A 19176-nucleotide genomic window follows, 5' to 3' on the forward strand; every position below is an offset into this window, starting at 1 on the left:
AGGCCCAGCTGAAAACTATTATCCTGAACATGGGAATCCCTGGTCAGAATTCAGGGGGTCTGTGAACCCAGATGGGGAAAATAACCTTTATTTTCACTAACTTCTAGCTGAAATTTAGCCATTCATCCCGTGATGAGTAGAGGTAGCAAAGCTCAGTGGTGGTAGCAGGACGGTTGCCTCGGTCCCCAACAGAAACCACAGGTGTTTTCGAATCACATGACAGTTGTCTCAGACACGGCCCGACTTTCCAAATGCTTGTAACTTGAGCTTCACTGCCTGGTCTCGTGGTCTCGTTTCGTGAGGCAGTAAAGAAGCATATGTGCTGTATTTCACAATTATCACAAACGATTGGGGGTTTTTTCATGTTTTTTTCCCCGAGACCACCAGAGGGCGCCATCAAGGACCTGCGGGCGGGCCCCAGGGTGAGTGCGGTGGAGCCGCAGCCAGAGCCCGGCCGGAGCCTGAACCTGAGCCAGGGCGGTGTCGCAGCTGCCGGGGTCGCAGCTCTCCCGCCCGGACCCCGGCGAGGGACGCGTCCTACGGTCGGACGGCGGCCGGCGTGGGCACGAGGCCCCTGCCCCACAGCTGAAGACGGACTCCACCGGGACCGGCACCCTGGGGCAGCGCGTGAGGCTGCCGATCAGGCGGCCGCAGAGTCCCGGGAGCGTGCGGGACCGGCGGTCGCCGCCGCCACCGCTGCTGCTGCTGCTGCTGTTGGGACTGGTGCGGGAGGGCGCAGCAGGTAACCGGGCGGAGAGGTGTGGGAGCCGGGGCGGACCCCCAATCGTCCCGCAGCCTCGCGCCTGTGGCGGTGCTAGGGAGAGATCCGCCAAGAACGCGGAAGCTATTCCGGGTTTGGGGGAGGGGGCCGGATGGTGAATTGGAGAGCTGATCCAAGATCGCAGGGGTCGCTGAGCCCCGGGCTAGGCAGGGCCCCTGTTTTGCCGCCTCCCATTTCAGACCCCTGATCGGACTGAGCGGCCAGGAGGGTGGGGACCCCGGGGGGCTGGCGGGGAGCGGGGGCTGGCAGTAACCCCCCCTCCCCCGCCCGGGACCCAGCCGACGCCACAGCTTCCTGGGGGTCCCTTGGCCTCTCTGGAGGACGCCGCTCGCGCTCGGCTCCCAGGGCTGGGTCCTCCAGGAAGGCCCTGGGGAAGCTCCGTGGAGGCAGGAACCCGAGCGCCGCCTGCACAGCCTCTGCCTGCTAGCTCGGCGAGGCACCTGCCCATCGCTATAGGTCTCCCTGGCTCCTTGGCAAGGTTCTCTCGGGTTGCCCGGGCAGCCCCTTGTTGAGGTGGCGGGTGATGCGGAGCAACAAGGATTTTTCTGACCTAGCGGGGAATTTCCATCCTTTAGCCATTTCCGTTCTGCACGCAGAACTGCAGGGCCGGACCTCCCCCTGGATTCCCGACCGCTCCCACCGAGCACCGCCCACCCTGACCGCACAGATGCCTGAAAGTTTATTAGCACAGGCGGGGAGTGGCCACCATCATGGCAGTAATAATAGCTGATGTCCTTTATTCCAGGCTCTGTTCTAAGGGCTTCACGTCCAAGAAGCCATTTCAGCTCTCAGAACATACAAAATTTACAATTTACAGATTAAAAATAGGGCCCAGAGCGGGCGCTAGGTGGCAGCACTGGGATCCAGAGTCGGAGTTCCTAACTTTTTTGTGCTTGGACCCTGTCTCAGAATGTTTCTAATACATAAAATGAAATACATAGGATTCCAAAGGAACCCAATTATGTTTTTATAAAGCTATTAAAAATTTTAACTAGAAATATAAGTTTGTGATATATAATATATGTGCTTCTAAGTTAGCACATTAAAGAATGCATTAAATAGCAACAATTCCCAGAATTTGGAAGTAGTGAGGGTAAAGCATATTTCCAGGTGTCTGCAACAACTGTCATGTGATTCGAAAACATCTGTGGCTTCTATCAGAGACCAAAGCACAGGTTCTGCTAATCCTGCTGAGCTTTGTTGCCTCCATTCAGCATGGAAGAAAGGCCAAACTTCAGCTAGAGGTTAGTGAAAATAAAGAGGTTATCTTTTCTCTCCAAGTTGAGGCTCCTGAATGCAATAGGATGCACCTTCAGGAGGATTCAGCCCTCAGCTCCCCATGGGAAACACTTGAAGGAGAATCACCCTGGATGTCTGGGCAGGAGATCAGTGGAGAGAATGGAGCCAGGGATGGGGAAGAGTTTGGCCATTGTCCCTGGAACAGGGACCCCAGGGAAGTGGGGCTGTGAACCTGAAAACCAGGACTGGTCACACTGTGTCTCTGGGCCAAGACTGTAACCAGTCCTGGTTCTCAGGTTCACACATCCCCTGAGGATCCTTCCTACAGCTCCCCCCAGGGGTGATACAGGGGCACATAGGCGATTCCAGTTCTGCATGGCAGGGATGGTCATGGGTGTGTGTGCATAGACCCTGTAGCCTTGTGAGGGGAATGGTCAAGGCTGGCCCAGGGGGACAGGTCCCCAAGCCAAGGAGGGAAGGAATGGAGGGTGACCCTGGTGTGTGCCAAACTGTAGGAAAGAGATGGCACATGGCAGGGAGGTAGCTAGGCATCTCCAGCAAGCCCCCTCACAAACACTCCTGGATGCCAGGCTTTCCCTGCAGGAGGTGGGGAATGAAGAAGTGGATTTCAAGGGGCAGATATCATGAGTCATGCAGCAGGGAGTTCTAAACCTCATAGCAGCACCCTATGACAAGGATTCAATTATTATCCCCATGGTAAATATAGGGAAACTGAGGCTCAGAGAGGTTAACTGGCTACCCAGGGTCTCACAGAGTCTCACGGCTGGTTAGGATTTGGATTCCAGGCTGGCTCTGGAGCCCATGCTGCCTCAGGCAAAAGCTGAGGCAGGGAGTCCTGGCCGGGTGAGAGGAGATGGCAGAACTAATCAGTGGCCCTTGGGATCAAAACTGTGAGAGACGGATTAAGTAGAGATAAATGATTACAAAGCTGGTTACTACAGCAAAGCTGGAATTAGGGCCTGGGGAGTGGGGGTGAGAGCAGGGTAAGGGCCGTACTCTTGGGTATCTGGCCTGGGCAACCAGCGGGCACCGAGATAGGAGCAGCATCAAGGGCAGGCTAGGGGAGGGACTGCAGAGGCCAGTCCTATAGAACTTCAAGGGCCATGACCACTGAGACTGCTTCTGGTCTCCCTCTTCCCCTTTCCACCCTCCTCCTCACGTGACTCTGCGGGCCCTTGTTACTCTGCCTCCCCCTTCCTGCACTCCATCTCAGGTTCATCTAAGCCAGGGATTCAGGGTCCCCTCCATGCTGTCCACAGCCACACCCTTTCTCTGGCCCAGACCTTGCCCTTGAACTCCAGCCCGTAGGACCTGACCCAATTTGGCCTCAAGGAGAAACTGAGGCACGAAGAGGCAATCTAGCCCTTATTTTCCTCCCCAGACTCATCTCTTGCATTTGCAGTCGTCCCTTGGCCTTGGTTTTCCTGAACACACCACACTCCTTTTCGTTCCAGCCGTTCCCATGTGCTAGTGCTTTTCCCTAGAGCAGTCCTCAAACCTTAGAATCACCCAGAGGGCTTGCTGAACTACAGAAAGCTAGGACCCACCCCCAGAGCTTCTGATTCAGTAGGGCTGGGGCCCAAGAATTTGCATTTCCCCAGGTGAGGCTGATGCAGCAAGTTCTGAAACTACACTAGACTCACGAGCCCAAAATTTTCTTCCCTCCTCACCCACCCTACTGCCTGGTAACTCACACTGGGGAGGTCTCCTCCAGGTTTCAGCCTACAAGACCTCTGACCTCAGCACCCTCCTGCCCCAGGATGCTGGGCACCTGGTACCTCCTGCTCCCCAACACTTGTCAGCCCCCACTGGCCTTACTGGATCTACTTGTTTAATTGCTCAATTGTCCCCTTCCCTGCCAGACCTGAGCTCCCTGGGGGCTATGCCTGTCTCTCTGTCCCCACACACACTCCCACCTGGCTCAGTTGCTGGCTTGTAGTAGGTGCTCAATAGATGATTGTCAAATGAGTAATATTGCAAGGGGAGAGGTCAGGGCCGGCACAGCTGAGCAGGTGGGCAGGGCAGAGCCAGGTAGAGCCAGGAGTGTACCTGGGCTCTCCTCCTGGCAGCACATGAGAATCACCTGGGAGTTTTCAACACCCGCCAGTGTCCAGCCCTCCCTTACCCCCAAATCCACTAAATCCATATCAATGGCAGGACTGTCAAAGCAGTGTTGGGCAGCCGGATGGAGAACCTCTAGCAAAGCCCAGTCCTGGTTTCCCTCCTCTCTAAGTGGGAACAATCAAGACCTGCCTCACAGGAATGCAGGGAAAACACCACGAATCAATACTTGTAAAGCTCAGGAACCACGCCTGGCACCAAGGCCCAGAGCTCAGCCCTGCTGGCTTTGTGCCTGGATGCTGGGGGGGGTTTCCAGACACTCTTGTGGCAAAGGCGCCACGTCCCTCTTCCCTTTCAACGTGCCTCTCATTGTCATTCCATACTATCTCTCCCAGCAAACACAAGGATGCGTAGGATGTTTATAGCTTGAGATTCATACTTCCCTTTTCCACTTCTCCCTTGCAGAGAGTCCCTGGGGGCTGCCCTTGGTGGCCGATAGCCCGGCGGCCAGGGCAAAAGTGGTGATGGCAGAACTGGCACACCTGAAGTTGGAAAAGAAGCCGTGGCCTGCAAGTAAGATCGTGCCTGCCTGCTGAACAAGGGGTAGGATGGTGGAGGCCAGGAGCCCCCAGTCTGCAGGAGGCCGTGTGCACAGTCTGGGAATCTGGTGGACTGTCTTGGGGTGGGGGAACTCTGCCAGGGTAGAGGACACAGAGGCCAGAGCCTTTGGAGGGTGTCCCAGGGGATGAGACCTGACCTCCAGCGAGCTGGCCCCGCACTCAGGCATCTTTCCCCACCCCCGACTCCAGCTCTCTCCTTCCCACGGCCACCTCTCCCTTCAGAATAGGAAAGGACTGAGACTAAGAAGATGAGGTCTCCATGCCTGTCCTTCTTCCTTATCTTCATTATCTCACTGAATGCTCTAGCACTCTGGAGCAGGTCCGTTAATTGCACCCACTTACAGATGAGGACACCAAGGCTTGGAGCTGTGAAATAACTTCCTCAAGGCCACTGGCAGTGCTACATGATTGTGGGGGAAGTGAGGCAGATGCAAAACAGTCTCCTGGGCAGAGTGGGAAAGGGGCTGGCCTCCTCCCTCCTCCACCACAGTCAGAGGAGGTAAAAGGCTGGGCCAAAGCGGGTGCAGGACTGCTCCTTGTTAGGGGACTGGCCACATGGCCCAGTGACCAGGAAGTGGCAGTGGAGGGGGTCGGAGGTGGGAAGCTGATGATACAAACAGGCCCTGAAGCAACGATGGGCATGTAGCCACTTCCTTAGGCCATGTCACAGCAGGAGCAGATCCCCCTGGACGCCTGCTGTGTGTCCCCCACTTCCTCCTGCCATGGTCCCACAGTGCCTGGCACTGACCCCTCCCAGCCTGGCAGGTGGTATCACCTCCAAAGCCAGGAGATGGATGGCCTCCTTCGGCTTCTTTTGCCACACTCTGGGCTGCAGCCCAAGGCATGATGATCCCTCCTGGGCCCAGTTAGCAAGTGGGAGTCTAGTCCCAGCTGAGACTGTCCTCCTGGGGAAAAGATGGGAATGGGCAGGGTGTGAGCCCCTGCAGAGAGCCGGCTGGGCTCTCAAGACCATCTGGCAGGCAGAGCAGAGAGCAGTGGGATTTTCAGAGAGGAAGGGATGGCAGGCCCCTCCCTGGATACATGGGAGGCAGTACCTGAGTCAGCTGAGGGGGTCACAATCATGAACTTGCCCTAAAAGCAGGTCCTTGACTCTCAGGATGGGTACCAGATGCCAGGATGTAGGCCATGGTGAAGCAGTCCAGGGCAGAGCCGATGCCAGGAACCAGAGCCCTCGTGGCAGGGATGGCTAGGCCAGAGGGCTATATCCAGGCCATTCCAGACACCATCTGGACAAGCCTGGGAAGGATTCAGAATTCAGCCCCTTCTTTCACCCCTACACCTACTACACTGAATCACACCACCATTTTATTTTTCCCCTGCATTCTTGCAGCAGCCTCAGAACACCCCAAGCATGCTTCTGCCTCAGGACCTTTGCACTGACTTTCCCCTCTGCAGACCTGGAATTCTGTCTCCCAGATCTTTACATGCTGGTTCCTTGAGTTGTTTAAGAGTTTCCTTTCTGGGAAGGCCTTCCCTGCCCATTCGATCTAAAATTTTCAACTCCTCCCCTAACATTTTGTATATCTCTGCTTTATTTTTTTCCCTCAGCACTTATCACTATCCAGCCTACCATACATTTTACTCATTTATCTTGCTTATCCTACATTCATGTAAGCTTCCTGAGAGCAGGCACTTGGGGCTCTTTGGGTTATCCCAGCATCCCCAAGGCCTTGGAGATAGCCAAACAGTAGGTGCTCAGAAAGTACTTGCTGAGTGGGGCGGCAGGGTGGGCCCTGCTGGGCCATATGATCTAGGCTGCCAGGATGAGCAGAGCTGAGCCATCTTAAATTGCAGCCAGGATGGTGTCTTGGGAGGGCAGAGAGTGGAGAGATGCCATGGGGAGGGGCCTTCTCATGTGTCCCCAGCCACTCAGTGTCACCCAGAAGTGTGTTCACTAAAGGGCGGGTGCAAGCCAAGGATCACCTTGAGAATCTGGGTGTGCAATCTGTTCCTGCCTTTCACTACTGGTGTAGTGAGCTTTGCAGGTGGCTTTGCCTCCCTGTAGCTCAGTTTCCCCATATGTTATAGATAGGTACAATAGTACCCGCCTGATAAAGTTGTTATGAGGGTGACCTGGCCAACATCTTATAAAGTGCTCAGGACAGGGCCGGCCCCTAAGTGCTTTAAAAGTGTTTTGTAAATTTTAAAATATATATATATGGATCGACTTCCCTTCATTTTAACCAAAAGTAACGGGCCACGAAAGCAGCTAACATTAATAAATAGTAACATCACATAGTAAGCAAGGTCGTGCACCTGCCCTAACAGAACGACCAGGTGTGTGTTGCTCCTTTTCCCACCGGGCCTGACCTCAGGATCACTTGCTCTTTCCTGCATTTTCCACACCTGGGGAAGAGCACATCAGCCCCTTCACGGCCTCTTTGCTTAGGTGACAGGAGCACCAGGGTTCCTGGGCCTCTACTTCTGTGTCCCTCAGTCTTTTTTTTTTTTAATTTATTTACTTATTTTTGGCTGTGTTGGGTCTTCGTTTCCGTGCGAGGGCTTTCTCTAGTTGCGGCAAGCGGGGGCCACTCTTCATCGCGGTGCGCAGGCCTCTCACTATCGCGGCCTCTCTTGTTGCGGAGTACAGGCTCCAGACGCGCAGCCTCAGTAGTTGTGGCTCACGGGCCCAGTTGCTCCACAGCATGTGGGATCTTCCCAGACCAGGGCTCAAACCCGTGTCCCCTGCATGGGCAGGCGGATTCTCAACCACTGCGCCACCAGGGAAGCCCTGTCCCTCAGTCTTTGGCACAGCTTTCAGAGGATGTCCTTGCTCCCAGACGGTGCATTCTCCTCTCTCTCTCTCTCTCTCCCTCCCCCCTCCACTACCCTCCCCGGGCCCCAGGACTCACTGGCCACCAAACTCTCAGGACCTAATGGGCTTCAGTCGAATACTATTTGTTTCCTGTAGCTGCTGTAACAGATGACCACAACTTGGTGGCTTAAAGCTACACATTTATTCTCTTACAGTTCTGGAGGTCAGAAGTCCAAAATGGGTTTCACTGGGCTGAAATCAAGGTGTTGGCAGGGCCAGCTCCCTAAAGAGGCTGTAACGGAGAATCTGTTTCCTTGCCTTTTCCAGCTTCTAGAGCTGCATTTCTTGGCACATGGTGCCTTCCTGCATCTTTCTCTGCTTTCACATCACCTTCTCCTCTGACGTCATGGACTCTCCTTTTGCCTCCCTCTTCTAAGGACACATTTAGGGCCTGCCTAGACAACCCAGGATAATCTCTCCATCTCAAGATCCTTAATTTCATCTGCAAAACTCCTGTTACCATATAAGGTAACATTCAAAGGTTCCAGGGGTATCTTGGGGGGCCATTATTCAGCCTACCACACTATGCTTCCTGAGCTGGGGAGACAGAGGCAGGACAGGAAGCCCAGCTTGCATGGCTTCCTCACCACCCAGGAGGCCAGCAGCTACCCAAAGACACAGGATCTTTGCCCTCCCTCACTTCCAGGGCAGGTAGAGCTGCTGCAGATCAGAGCTAAGGAGTGGGTGGGTCACCTTGACACAGAGAAACCGTAGCCTCTGTTCTCCCCAACGCCTTTGTGCCCGTTCACATCTGCCAGCACAGGAGCACGCCACACTGATCTTAACTCAATGGTGTGCAAGCAAACAGCACCGTGAGAGAGACTCCAGGCGTTTCCCAGGAGGCCCACACCAGCCCAGGCCCGATGTTAACCCTTCACTCAAACACTCTTAACATTGACCCCTCTTGCCTCCCATGAGGAGGTTTCTCCAGCCGTGAGAAGAGAACACCTCTTTCCTCAGCTTAGAAAAAGGCAGCAAACCCTGGGGAGAGAATCTGGGCTGCCCTCTTTCTAGTGCATGCCTTTGAGTGCTATACGTGGCCTCCCCTGGACCTCGGTTCCTTTATCTGTAAAATGGGGCCAACCACACTGACCTCTTAGGTTTATTGTAAAGATCAGCTGAGGGAGTGAGTGAGGAGCAGTTAAACCAGTGCAGGCACACAGTGGTCATTCCAAAAATGGCAGCTGTGATTATTGTCACTGCCATTTATGTTCTTATTTTTTGTCCAGTTCAACAAAGGCCGGAAGTAAGTGCTCACTGTGTGCCAGCTGTGCTGCTAGGCCCTGGGGAAACAGCGATGACAGAGTCGGATGTATTGCCCACCCTCATGGAGTCCACAGTTTCACAGGGAGCACAGGAAACTATTGAGACCCCTCTGAGGGACATCAGGCTGAAATCAGGAGGACTTCCTGGAGGAGGGGACACCTCACTGCAACCTGAGGGATGAGGAGACTGGCTGAGAGAAAACAGAGAGGGGAGTGCCCAGGGCAGAAGAAACAGCAGGTTCAGAGGGCCTGGGCGGAGTTTGGTGTGGCCTGAAGTAACAGGAAGGCAGTAAAAAAAGAGCTGTGAGTGTGGAGATGTGTTTGACTTCTTCTTTCTCACTTGAATGTTCAACCATCGAGCACCTACTGTGTGCCAGAAGCTAATCTAGGTGCTGGGGAAACAGAACAATCCATACAGGAATCGCTGCCCTTAGGGAGCTGACACTGCAGAGGAGAGGCAGACCATTAACAAGACAAAGTGCATATTCTCTAGGAAGTGTAGTGCTATGGCGAAAAATAACACAGAGACTGGAGTGTTGAGGGATAAAAACTTCTGAGCAAAAAGTTTTTTTTTTAATTAGGTAGGAGAGTAAGGCAGGGATATCTCTGAGAAATGTGGCCTGAGTTTCTTAAGATACAGCATTTGTTTTAATAGCTTGAGTCAGGACTGGCTACTAAGTAGATTTCATCTCCAGCACCAAGTTTAATTGATGAGTTGGCGCTTTTGGAGACATAGTAGAGAGGCAGCATTTGGACTCAAAGAGAAAAGAGATTGGCTAGTAACGTCTGCCGTGGGAGCAGGAGGGAGTGGGGAATGGAGTCAAGATGCCACCAGCTTGGCAGCAGTGATTCAAGCTAAGAATGATGGCCAACCTTTCCCAGGCATGTCTGGGCAGTGAATAGTTCCACATAAATTAAGCTTCCAAACAACCAACTCTTAAAAAGAAATCTTTTTAATTCTGAAATGGGAAACCAGACAATCATACTTATTAGAGATGAGTATAAAGTATGAGTAAGGAGGCCCTGAGTGAAGAAGAGCTGAGAAACTTCCTTAATGCATTAACTTCGTTCTCAGTGTTTGACTGATTCTGTCTATATTCAAACTCTTTGGATGCCCTTATTTTTTCCACTGAAATCCCCAATTCTTGCTCTTGCTGATAACGAAGTCTCTGGATAAGTCTCCACTGCCAACCCTACCCAGCACACTGACCACCACCCCCCGACCCCCACCCAGTGCAGACCCTGGCAGTCCACGTGAGCCTGAGACCAGTGTGTGTTTCCACAGGGACACACTCGCTCCACTACTATTACCTGACCCTATCAGAGCCAGGCCCGAGCCTCCCGAAGTTTCTGGCTGTGGGCTACGTGGACGACCAGCCCTTCATCCGGTTTGACAGTCGTGTGGGCAAGGCTGAGCCCCAGGCCCCATGGATGACGCCAATGGATGCCCAGTACTGGGAGACGGAGACCAAGAAGCAGGAGAAATGGGCGGAGGTGCAGCAGGTGGAGATGTGGACGGTGATGGGCTACCACAACCACAGCAGCGGTGCGTTGGGCGGACTCGCCATGCTCCTTCCTTCACGCTCTGCACACTGACCCTCGAGGCAGTCATGCCTGTCATAGGGTGTGGGGCAAGCTTCTGATACTTGGCTCTTCTCAGTCTCCTTCCCCCGACAGCCAAGCAGGGGCCTCAGGGCCTCAGAATCAGTCGGGGCTTCAGCAGCCAGCCCACAGGCCAGTGCAGCAAGCATCCACAGGAGCAGAGGGCCCATGATACCTCCCCCTCTCCCCTTGGCTACCCAGGGTTCTGCACCTCCACAGACTGGGAGAGGCTTTTCCCTGCCTCACGCACCACCCTCAAATCACACCTGCCCACCCCAGGTCCTCAGGATGCCATCTCAGCTTCCCCATCTCAGCAACAGCGAGCTTACACCTACCACCAAGGCTGCTGCTAATTCTCAATGAAGTGCTTATGGAGCACAGCTTGTTCACACAGCACCCTCCTGCTCTGTGCCCAGACACACCCAAATGACCAGACTAAAAGCCTCGGGTCCCCAGAGGCCTCAGAAAGAGTAGATAGAAAGGACTGAGCCTGGGAAGGGCTGTGCATCAGCCCAGGGCCCCCAGGATAAGCATGGCATGACATAGTCTTAGCACTGAGGACATTATACACCCATAAGTAGTGTGGGATATGAAATAAGGATGTTTCTAATTATGAACTTGAGTGTTCGTCCCACATGAGAGGCCCAGCAGGTTTCTCAGCCCAGGCTGCTTATCAAAATTACTTGGGAGAGTTTTTTTAATAAACTTATTTATTTTATTTATTTATTTTTGGCTGCATTGGGTCTTCAGTTCTGCGCGCGGGCTTTCTCTCTAGTTGCAGTAAGCGGGGGCTACTCTTCACTGCGGTGCGCGGGCTTCTCATTGCATTGGCTTCTCTTGTTGTAGAGCACGGGCTCTAGGCGTGCGGGCTCCAGTAGTTGTGGCTCACGGGCTCTGGAGTGCAGGCTAAATAGTTGTGGCGCACGGGCTTAGTTGCTCCATGGCATGTGGGATCTTCCCAGACCAGGGATCGAACCCATGTCCCCTTCATTGGCAGATGGATTTTTAACCACTGCGTCACCAGGGAAGCCCCAGTTATTGTTTTTTTTAAATGCTGACACCCTGTCCCTCCACCCTTTGGAGGCCCCTCTGGGTGGTGGGCTTCTCCGCGGCTCTCAGGGACTTGACGCCCCCGGCCACCACTAACCAAAGCCTTCTTATCTGCACACACAGGCATGCACAGCACTCAGCGCATGTTCGGCTGTGAGATCCAGGAAGACGGCCGCTACAGGGGCTTCTGGCAGTTTGGCTACGATGGGCAGGACCACCTGTCGCTGGACCTGGAAACCCTGAGCTGGGTGTCAGCTGAGCCCGTGGCCACGCGGACAAAGCACTGGTGGGAGACAGAGCGCTGCTATGCAGAGTACGACAAGGCTTACCTGGAAGGCCCCTGCCTTGCCTCCCTGCACAGATACCTGGAGCTGGGAGGCCAGAGATTCAGCCGGAGAGGTGAGGCCCACCCTGTGGCAATGCAGAATGGCCCCATGCTCCCATTCTCGAGAGCCATCCCATTTGACAGAGAAGCCTTTGGGGGGGGTGGTGAGGAAGTAGGCAGTGTCCCCCTGGCTCAGACAAGCCCACTGGGACCCAGAAAGATGGCCAGCTAGCCAACAGCTTTTTCCTGCAGAGGAGGAAGAAAGCACAGACCACAGGCCTTCACTCCAAGTGAGGTGGAGTGGGGAGTTCTGGAGTCTCCCCTGTCCCAGTGTGGTCTTGGAGAATAAACCCCCTTATTCTGGGCCTCATTTTGTTCATCTACAGAGCGATTGGGTTCAACTAGGTGCTCATAAAGTCCTTTGGGGGTTTAACATCCCTTGGCTCTGCTCCTTGGGAAACAGACCCCAGGCCCCAGGGGATAGCATCCCTCACCGCTCCCTGGACCACTGGGGACTGCCAGGGAAACTGAAACCCTTTGCCCCTCTCCTCCCTCATACCCCTCATGCTAAACATGCTCCCCAGACTCCAGGTGCATCGCAAACTTCTCCTGAACCCAGTCAGCAGGGCTGGAGACGCAAGGGCTGGGATGGACACTAGGGAAGGTGGGTGCTTTGGGGTGCCGAGGGTGAAAGCCTCGCAGCTGTGGTGGTCAGGGAGGCTGCTGGGGGTGGGGCTGATCAGAGCACCCAGCACACCGTGATGTCTGGTGATTGAGTAGTGGGATGTGAATCAGTTGAGGTAATGGGGAGGATATTCCTCAAAGGGAGGACAGGACAGATAACATCAGGAGCAGAAGATGTGATTATGAGAGCAGAGCGTGGTGGTTCAGGGCCCAGGCACTGGAGCCTAGCCTCTAGATACACATCCCAGCTCCAGGATTTGCTGGCTGTGTGACCTTGGGCAAGTTACTTGCCCTCTCTGTGCCTCAGTTTCCTCATCAGTATAATGAGGATGGTAATAATACCTGCTGCCTCCCCAAAGCAAACAAACATATTGATGTACATTAAATAAGTAGTGTAGAACTCTCATTCAGCACCAGGTGTTGTCCTATGTCCTTCACCTGGTAGATTAGTCAGGATTCTCCACAGAAACAGAACCCACAGGATGCATAGAGAGAGAAAGAGATGTGTTCTAAGGAGTTGGGTCACATGACTATGGAGGTAGAGAAGTTCCAAGATCTGCAGTCAGCAAGCTGGAGACCCAGGAAGAGCTGATGTTGCAGTTCTGGTCTGAGACCAAAGGCCTGAGAACGGGGAGAACCAGTGGTGTAGTTCCCGTCCAAATGCTGGAAAGTTCAAGACCCAAGAAGAGTCAATGTTTCATTTTGAGTCTCAAGGCAGGAAAGACCAGTGTTCCAGCTCAGTAGTCAGGCTAGAGGAGCTCCCTATTACCCAGCCTCCTTGTCCCATTCAGATCTTCAGCTCAGTGAATGGGCTCACCCACATTGCTGAAGGCAATCTGCTTTACTGAGTCCACTGATTCAAATGTTAATACCACCCAGAAACACCATCACACACCCAGAAAGATGTTTGACCAAATGCTTGGGCATCCCGTGGCCCAGGGAAGTTGATACAGAAAATGAACTATCACCCCTGAATTACATCATTTGGAACTCGAACTCTGAGCGGAAGGAATGATGAAGGAAGGCCCTGAGCGCTGGCAGAGAGTTGTGGACAAGAGTCAGACTGGGCTTCATATCCAGGATGTCCAGCTCCGGAGCCCACAGTCATAACCATTCTCATTATAGGGTCAGAGAAGTATCATCCTTCTTGCCCTCATTTAACAAACTTTTTTTTTTTAATAAATTTATTTATTTATTCATTTATTTAATTTTTGGCTGCATTGGGTCTTCACTGCTGCACGCGGGCTTTCTCTAGTTGCAGTGAGCGGGGGCTACTCTTTGTTGCAGGGCGCAGGCTTCTCATTGTGGTGGCTTCTCTTGTTGCAGAGCACAGGCTCTAGGCGCACGGACTTCAGTAGTTGTGGCATGCGGGCTTCAGTAGTTGTGGCTCGCGGGCTCTAGAGCGCAGGCTCAGTAGTTGTGGCTCACAGGCTTAGTTGCTCCGCGGCATGTGGGATCTTCCCGGACCAGGGCTCGAACCCGTGTCCCCTGCATTGGCAGGCGGTTTCTTAACCACTGCGCCACCAGAGAAGCCCCAGCAAACTCTTATTAGGCACCTCCTGTATGCAGGAAATCACAGGGGGAAGTATGTCAAGTCTCTGAGAAAACCCTAGGGTCTCTGTAGGGAGAAGGGGGAGGGTCAGTCTAGGGCCCAACAGCCCCACCCAGGACCCTCCTTGGAGGTTGAGGGCAGGAAGTCATATCCCCCTCATGGAAGTTCCCAGGACAGTGCCCCTCTGGAATGGTGGGCAATGGGTTGTCCCTGCTTGCAGCAGTAATTGGGTGCCTCCCCTGGAGAGAGACCCTGTCCCTATTTCCTTGCCCTCCAGCCTGGAGGCTGCGGGAGGAGCCCAGGATTAAGCATGAGGGATGGGCAGAGAGCAGGCACTCACCAGCCTTCCTCGCTCCACCTCTCCCCGCAGAGCCACCCACAGTGCGGATAACAAAGCACTCGGCCAAGGATGGGGGCACCACCCTGAGGTGCTGGGCCCTGGGCTTCTATCCACACGACATCTTGCTGAGCTGGTGGCTGGGGGAGAAGGAGCTGGATTCTGAGTATGTGGAGACACGCCCCAGTGGGGACGGCACCTATCAGACGTGGGCGGCTGTGTGGGTGCCGGCGGGGGAGAAGGCCCAGTACACCTGCCACGTGCAGCACTCCAGCCTGAACCGCACGCTCACTGTGTCCTGGGGTGAGGAGCTGGGGCTTGGCCCGGAGCGGGTGAGGAGGGGCAGGGGAGGGCCCAGGGCACCTGGAGACAGTCCCATGGACCGGGGTGGGGGGGGGGGTGCCCCCTCTTCTCTGTCTTTTCTTAGAGTCCTCTCATCCTGGACTTATTGCCATGGTTATCTCCCTCATCCTGGTCTTGCTGGTGGTTGGTGGTGGTGTGATCTTGACCAAGTGCATTCAAGGTAGGCGGGGAAGAAACAAAGGAGTGGGAGGCCCTCTGGCTGGTCCAGCCTTATAGGGAAGAATGCTGTGCTCCCATCCCTGCAGCTAGAACTGTTCCCTCCTGGGGAGCAGCAACTACTGCTGAGGTCCTGCCCCCTGTCCCCCCTCCACCTGTGGAAAAGCCCAAACGTCCCCACCCCACGGCTGCACACCACCCCGAGGACCCTGCAGATCCCACAGTCAGGGGAGACCACTGGGCCTGACTTTGGAAAGGGCCCAGAGCGGGAGCGGGAGGGGGAAGCTGGGGACACACCACCCACCTCCTCTCTTGTGTTCTCTTTCCCCACAGCCAGGAATAAGGAATCTTACGAGCAAGCCCCAGGTGATTGTGGGATGGACCGGTTGGGGAGAGGAAGCCCCAGGTGTTCTCAAGCATGGCCGGGATGCCTTGGAACTCAGGATGGGGGCGGGGCATGGGGTGGGTGCCTTCCCTGGCCTCAGCCTCCCGCCCCATCCCACCATCCTGGAGCCAGGCAGAGGGGGCAGGGAGCAATCCAGGGAGTCACCACCTGGGCTTGGGGGTGGGGGGGGCTGGGGTCACCTCCCTCCTTTCTCCCTGCAGGTGGAGAGAACCCCCATAATTCCCAAAGCCCAGCAAGAGCAGGGGCTACTCAACTCATCTGCTGACAGAAGGTCACCGTCACAGATCAAGGAGGTGTTTTGTGGGGTGTTTGGGGACCTGAAGGCCCCCTGCGCGCGCTGGCTGGCTGGTGTGAAATCTGACTGTGCAGGGCCCACCCCACCCCAGCACTGAGGCGTCCTCCCCCCCATCAGCCTTGTTACAAGCGGCCTGTGCCACTAAGACGGCTCTGCCATCTTCCTGAAGTCCTTTTAAAAGTCTAATTATTTCCTGTTTCGGGGATGGGGAGGAGGGCAGTAGTAATTCCTCAGATTGTTTTACACTTGACAAGTTGCAAAATGATTTCATGTTAAGTGTAAATCCCACTTGAGCCTCTCAGGCCCCCTGTGAGTTTGGCTATGTTATTCTCATTCCCACTTCCCCAACGTGAAAACCAAGGGTCTGGGCAGTCAGGGAAGAACCAGAACAATAGTCAGAGAGCTACAGGGGCAGCACCCTTCATGCACCTGCCAGCATCAGGAAGAAATGGCTGAATGCCTGCCTCATTTATAAGTGTGTTCTTTTATGTATGTCTGATCCCCTTTTGTAAAGATTAGAGTGTTGGGGCTGTGAGGGTGTAGGGGAGGCAGCAAGGGTGGGAACATGTGTATGTGAGGGTGTGTGGGTGTGTATGTGTGAGGGTGAGAGGATATAGGGTGTATGTGAGGGTGAGTGTAGGTGTGGTGAGTGGGTGTCCTTGCGTATATGAGGAGAAGCTCAGAGAGACAGGTGCCTGGGGGCCTGTTCGTTGGTCCCAGGCAGCTGGAGGATGAGAAACAACACAGGCCATATTTTCCATTATTTCCTGTCCTTTTGAATGATTTGAATTTTTGCAATAAGCACGTGTTACTTTTACAATAAGGGAAAGACCCCTTTTCGCTGCGTCCTGTGGAAATGCTTTTGAAGGATATGTCTGGAGAAGGCCCAGCCTCATCTCTGCATTTTCAGTGGAGCAGAAACCCCATGTCTCCTCTATGAACAAGAATCCAGTCTCACGGCCATTTGATATGCTAAGGGGCTGGGACTCCAGAGCCCTGGCAGAGAGAGGGAGCGCTCCACTGTCATAAAGGACACAAGGCCAGACCCCTCCCAGGGCACCCTCTGCCTCCCCTTCAGCTGACCCCAAGGTGTGACAGAGACTCCTGTGGGGACTTTTGAAACCTCCGTGTCTGCAGCCCTGGGAGGTTCCGAGCCTGAGGATGTGAACGACTGTAATACTAGAAAAAGATTCAGCCTGCCCTGGTGGCTTGCAGGACCTCAGCAGTGAGCTTGTAATTATCAGATTGTCCTGAAGACATGTCTTAAATGTCTGTCTTTCTCGTGATGTTGTCATGTTCCATATATGCTGAGCAAACCACATACTAAGCAGGGTTCTAAGCACGTTACTGTATACTAAGCTGTTTAATCCTCAAAGCACATCTGTGTGGGAGAATTAATACTCCTGTGCTACAGGTGAGGAAACTGAGGCCCAGGGTCCCACAGCTGGTTCATGCCAGAGCTGGGATGTGAGGCCAGGTAGTCTGGCCACTGCACCAAAAGTCTCAATGACAACTGTGCTGTTCTGTAAATAGGCAAGCAAGTACAGGTCTGCAATCCCTTATCTGCAATTCTGAAATCCAAAAAAACCTCCAAAAGCCAGAAGTTCCTTCCTAACTTTGTCATCATAACCTGACCTGGGGGACTTCCCTGGTGGTCCAGTGGTTAAGAATCCACCTTCCAATGCAGGGGACATAGGCTCGATCCCTGGTCGGGGGAACTAAGATCCCACATGCCGCGGGGCAACTAAGCCCATGAGCTGCAACTACTGAGACCGTGTGCCACAACTAGAGAGCCTGTGCACCACAACTACTGAGTCTGCTTGCTCTGGAACCTGTGCACCACAACTAGAGAGAAGCCTGTGTGCCATGAGGAAAGATCCCATGTGCTGCAACTAAGACCCAACACAGCCAAAAATAAATAAATAAATATTAAACTAAAACTAAAAACAAAAAAAAAACAAAAAAAAACTGACCTGGGAGAGAGGTGGGAGGAAAAACAAACAAACAAAAAACCCTAAAGTGAAGTGAGGTTCTGTGCTTCCACTGCAGGGGGCGTGGGTTGGATCCCTGGTCGGGGAACTAAGATCCCACATGTTGTGTGGTGTGGCCAAAAAAAAAAAAGTGTTATTCATGCTCTTCATTTATTCCTCTAGTGTGCCTTTTCACAATTTTCCACAGAAATGTTGATCTGGGGGATTATGGGGTGTCACCCCAGACCCCTCTGGTAGTATTATGTAATATTCAGCATCCATACCTGGGTAGCTTTCTAAAGCCCAAAGAATTCTAAATTCTGAGATACATCTGGCCCTAAGGGTTTCGGGTAAGAGATTATGGACCTGTATTAATAAGGTTTTACGGCAATAAACATGTTTTATTTTTACAGTTGTCTGACTGTATGGCGAGACAAGTTAGGAAACAGGGCAGGTCTGGCCCCCACCGATAGGAGGCACAAGTGCCCAGGTGGACCCGCAAGGCTCCCTCAGCCCTGGATGCACTTAGGTCCTCCTGAGCAGAAGTGAAACATTCTTCCCTGGGGAAGGGGTAGAGGCAGAGTGTGTTTGGGGAGAAGCAGATTGGAGGAGGCTTCTGGTCAGTCATTCTCTCTTTGAATTGGTACAGCTGTGTCACCTTTCTGTACCCCACACATACCGCCAAGGTTTCAGGCTCCTCTACACACCTCCCAGACCCACCTCCTCAGCTTTGGTCCTGCCCAGCCAAGTGTAGACCTTAGACTGGCAATTTGCATGGCTTCTTTGATGCAAGGGCATTGAATATTCAGGGAGCCTTAGATAGAGGGTCCGGCTTCTATAAGTACAAGCCCTGGGCAGAATGGGCTGGAAGTTCCTGTCCAGTTCTGTGCTTCTCTGTGTCTAGGACCCTGAATACCTCTGGGGCCGCGGGATTATAGGACCATCCCTCCAGATGAGGAAAAGGGGCAGAGAGGCCATGGACTGGAACAGTCCCATAACAGCCCCTACAGGACAGTAGCAGGGCCCCAGGCACCTGCCACCCAAAGGCTACAGTCATTTCGCTCTTCCATTAGCCTCATTGGCTACTTGGTTTAGAAACTGCCAGAGGGCAAAGGCCGAGCAGTCAATATCTGTCCTGGATATCCATCAGCAAACCCCAGTTTTTGCACCTCACAGCCTTTTCCTGCTGGCTTTCCTCACCCTCCGTCCACTCGGCCTCCCGCCTTCTCACCAGAACACGACATCTGCAAGAAAACCTGGAGCTCTGGGACCAGGGCACTGGTAGACGGAAGTGCCTGAGGTGAAGAGACAGCCGCTACGCCTACCCTGGCCTGGGGGCCCTTCCTCCCTCTTCCTGAGTCCTAGTAACCCTTCCCTGCTGAAGCTGCCCTCACCCCAACTTCGCACACCAGGCAGAACCTACCAGCCTTTATGCTGCCAGTGGCACCACCGTCCTGACGTTCAGGAAGTGTCTGCTCCATAACTGGATGATGAGATCCTTGGCAACTGGGCAACTTCAACTTTATTTTGTTTTAATCATATTTCCCTTAGAGGCTAGTCCAGTGTTTTGCCCATGGAACCAAAAAATACATTTTAGGGAAAAAAAAAAACAA

At 53.7% G+C, this 19176-nt stretch overlaps 1 protein-coding gene across 2 annotated transcripts; it reads left to right on the forward strand.

The window, feature by feature from the left end:
- Positions 1–429: 429 nt before the first annotated feature.
- LOC309658759 (BOLA class I histocompatibility antigen, alpha chain BL3-7-like) lies at positions 430–17973 on the forward strand. 2 transcript variants are annotated; one of them, XM_082457772.1, is made up of 8 exons: positions 432–742; positions 4568–4675; positions 10109–10369; positions 11599–11874; positions 14407–14676; positions 14801–14896; positions 15226–15258; positions 15499–17973. In XM_082457772.1, exons 2-8 carry the CDS (start codon positions 4627–4629, stop codon positions 15561–15563), a joined length of 1050 nt encoding a protein of 349 aa, XP_082313898.1. In that variant the 5' UTR covers positions 432–742; positions 4568–4626; the 3' UTR covers positions 15564–17973. The 2 variants fall into 2 exon arrangements, with proteins under 2 accessions (XP_082313899.1, XP_082313898.1); XM_082457773.1 differs by lacking the exon at positions 15226–15258 and having other exon boundaries at positions 430–742.
- The last annotated feature ends 1203 nt before the right edge of the window (positions 17974–19176 follow it).

Source organism: Balaenoptera physalus (assembly GCF_965194825.1).
Source record: "Balaenoptera physalus genome assembly, chromosome: 3".
NCBI lineage: Eukaryota > Metazoa > Chordata > Mammalia > Artiodactyla > Balaenopteridae > Balaenoptera > Balaenoptera physalus.

Coding starts and splice junctions, on each gene's coding strand:
- LOC309658759 (XM_082457772.1), top strand. CDS start 4,627: ATGGCAGAACTGGCACACCTGAAGTTGGAAAAGAAGCCGTGGCCTGCA. Junction 11,875..14,406: donor CCAGAGATTCAGCCGGAGAG/GTGAGGCCCACC, acceptor CTCTCCCCGCAG/AGCCACCCACAGTGCGGATA. Junction 14,677..14,800: donor CACGCTCACTGTGTCCTGGG/GTGAGGAGCTGG, acceptor GTCTTTTCTTAG/AGTCCTCTCATCCTGGACTT.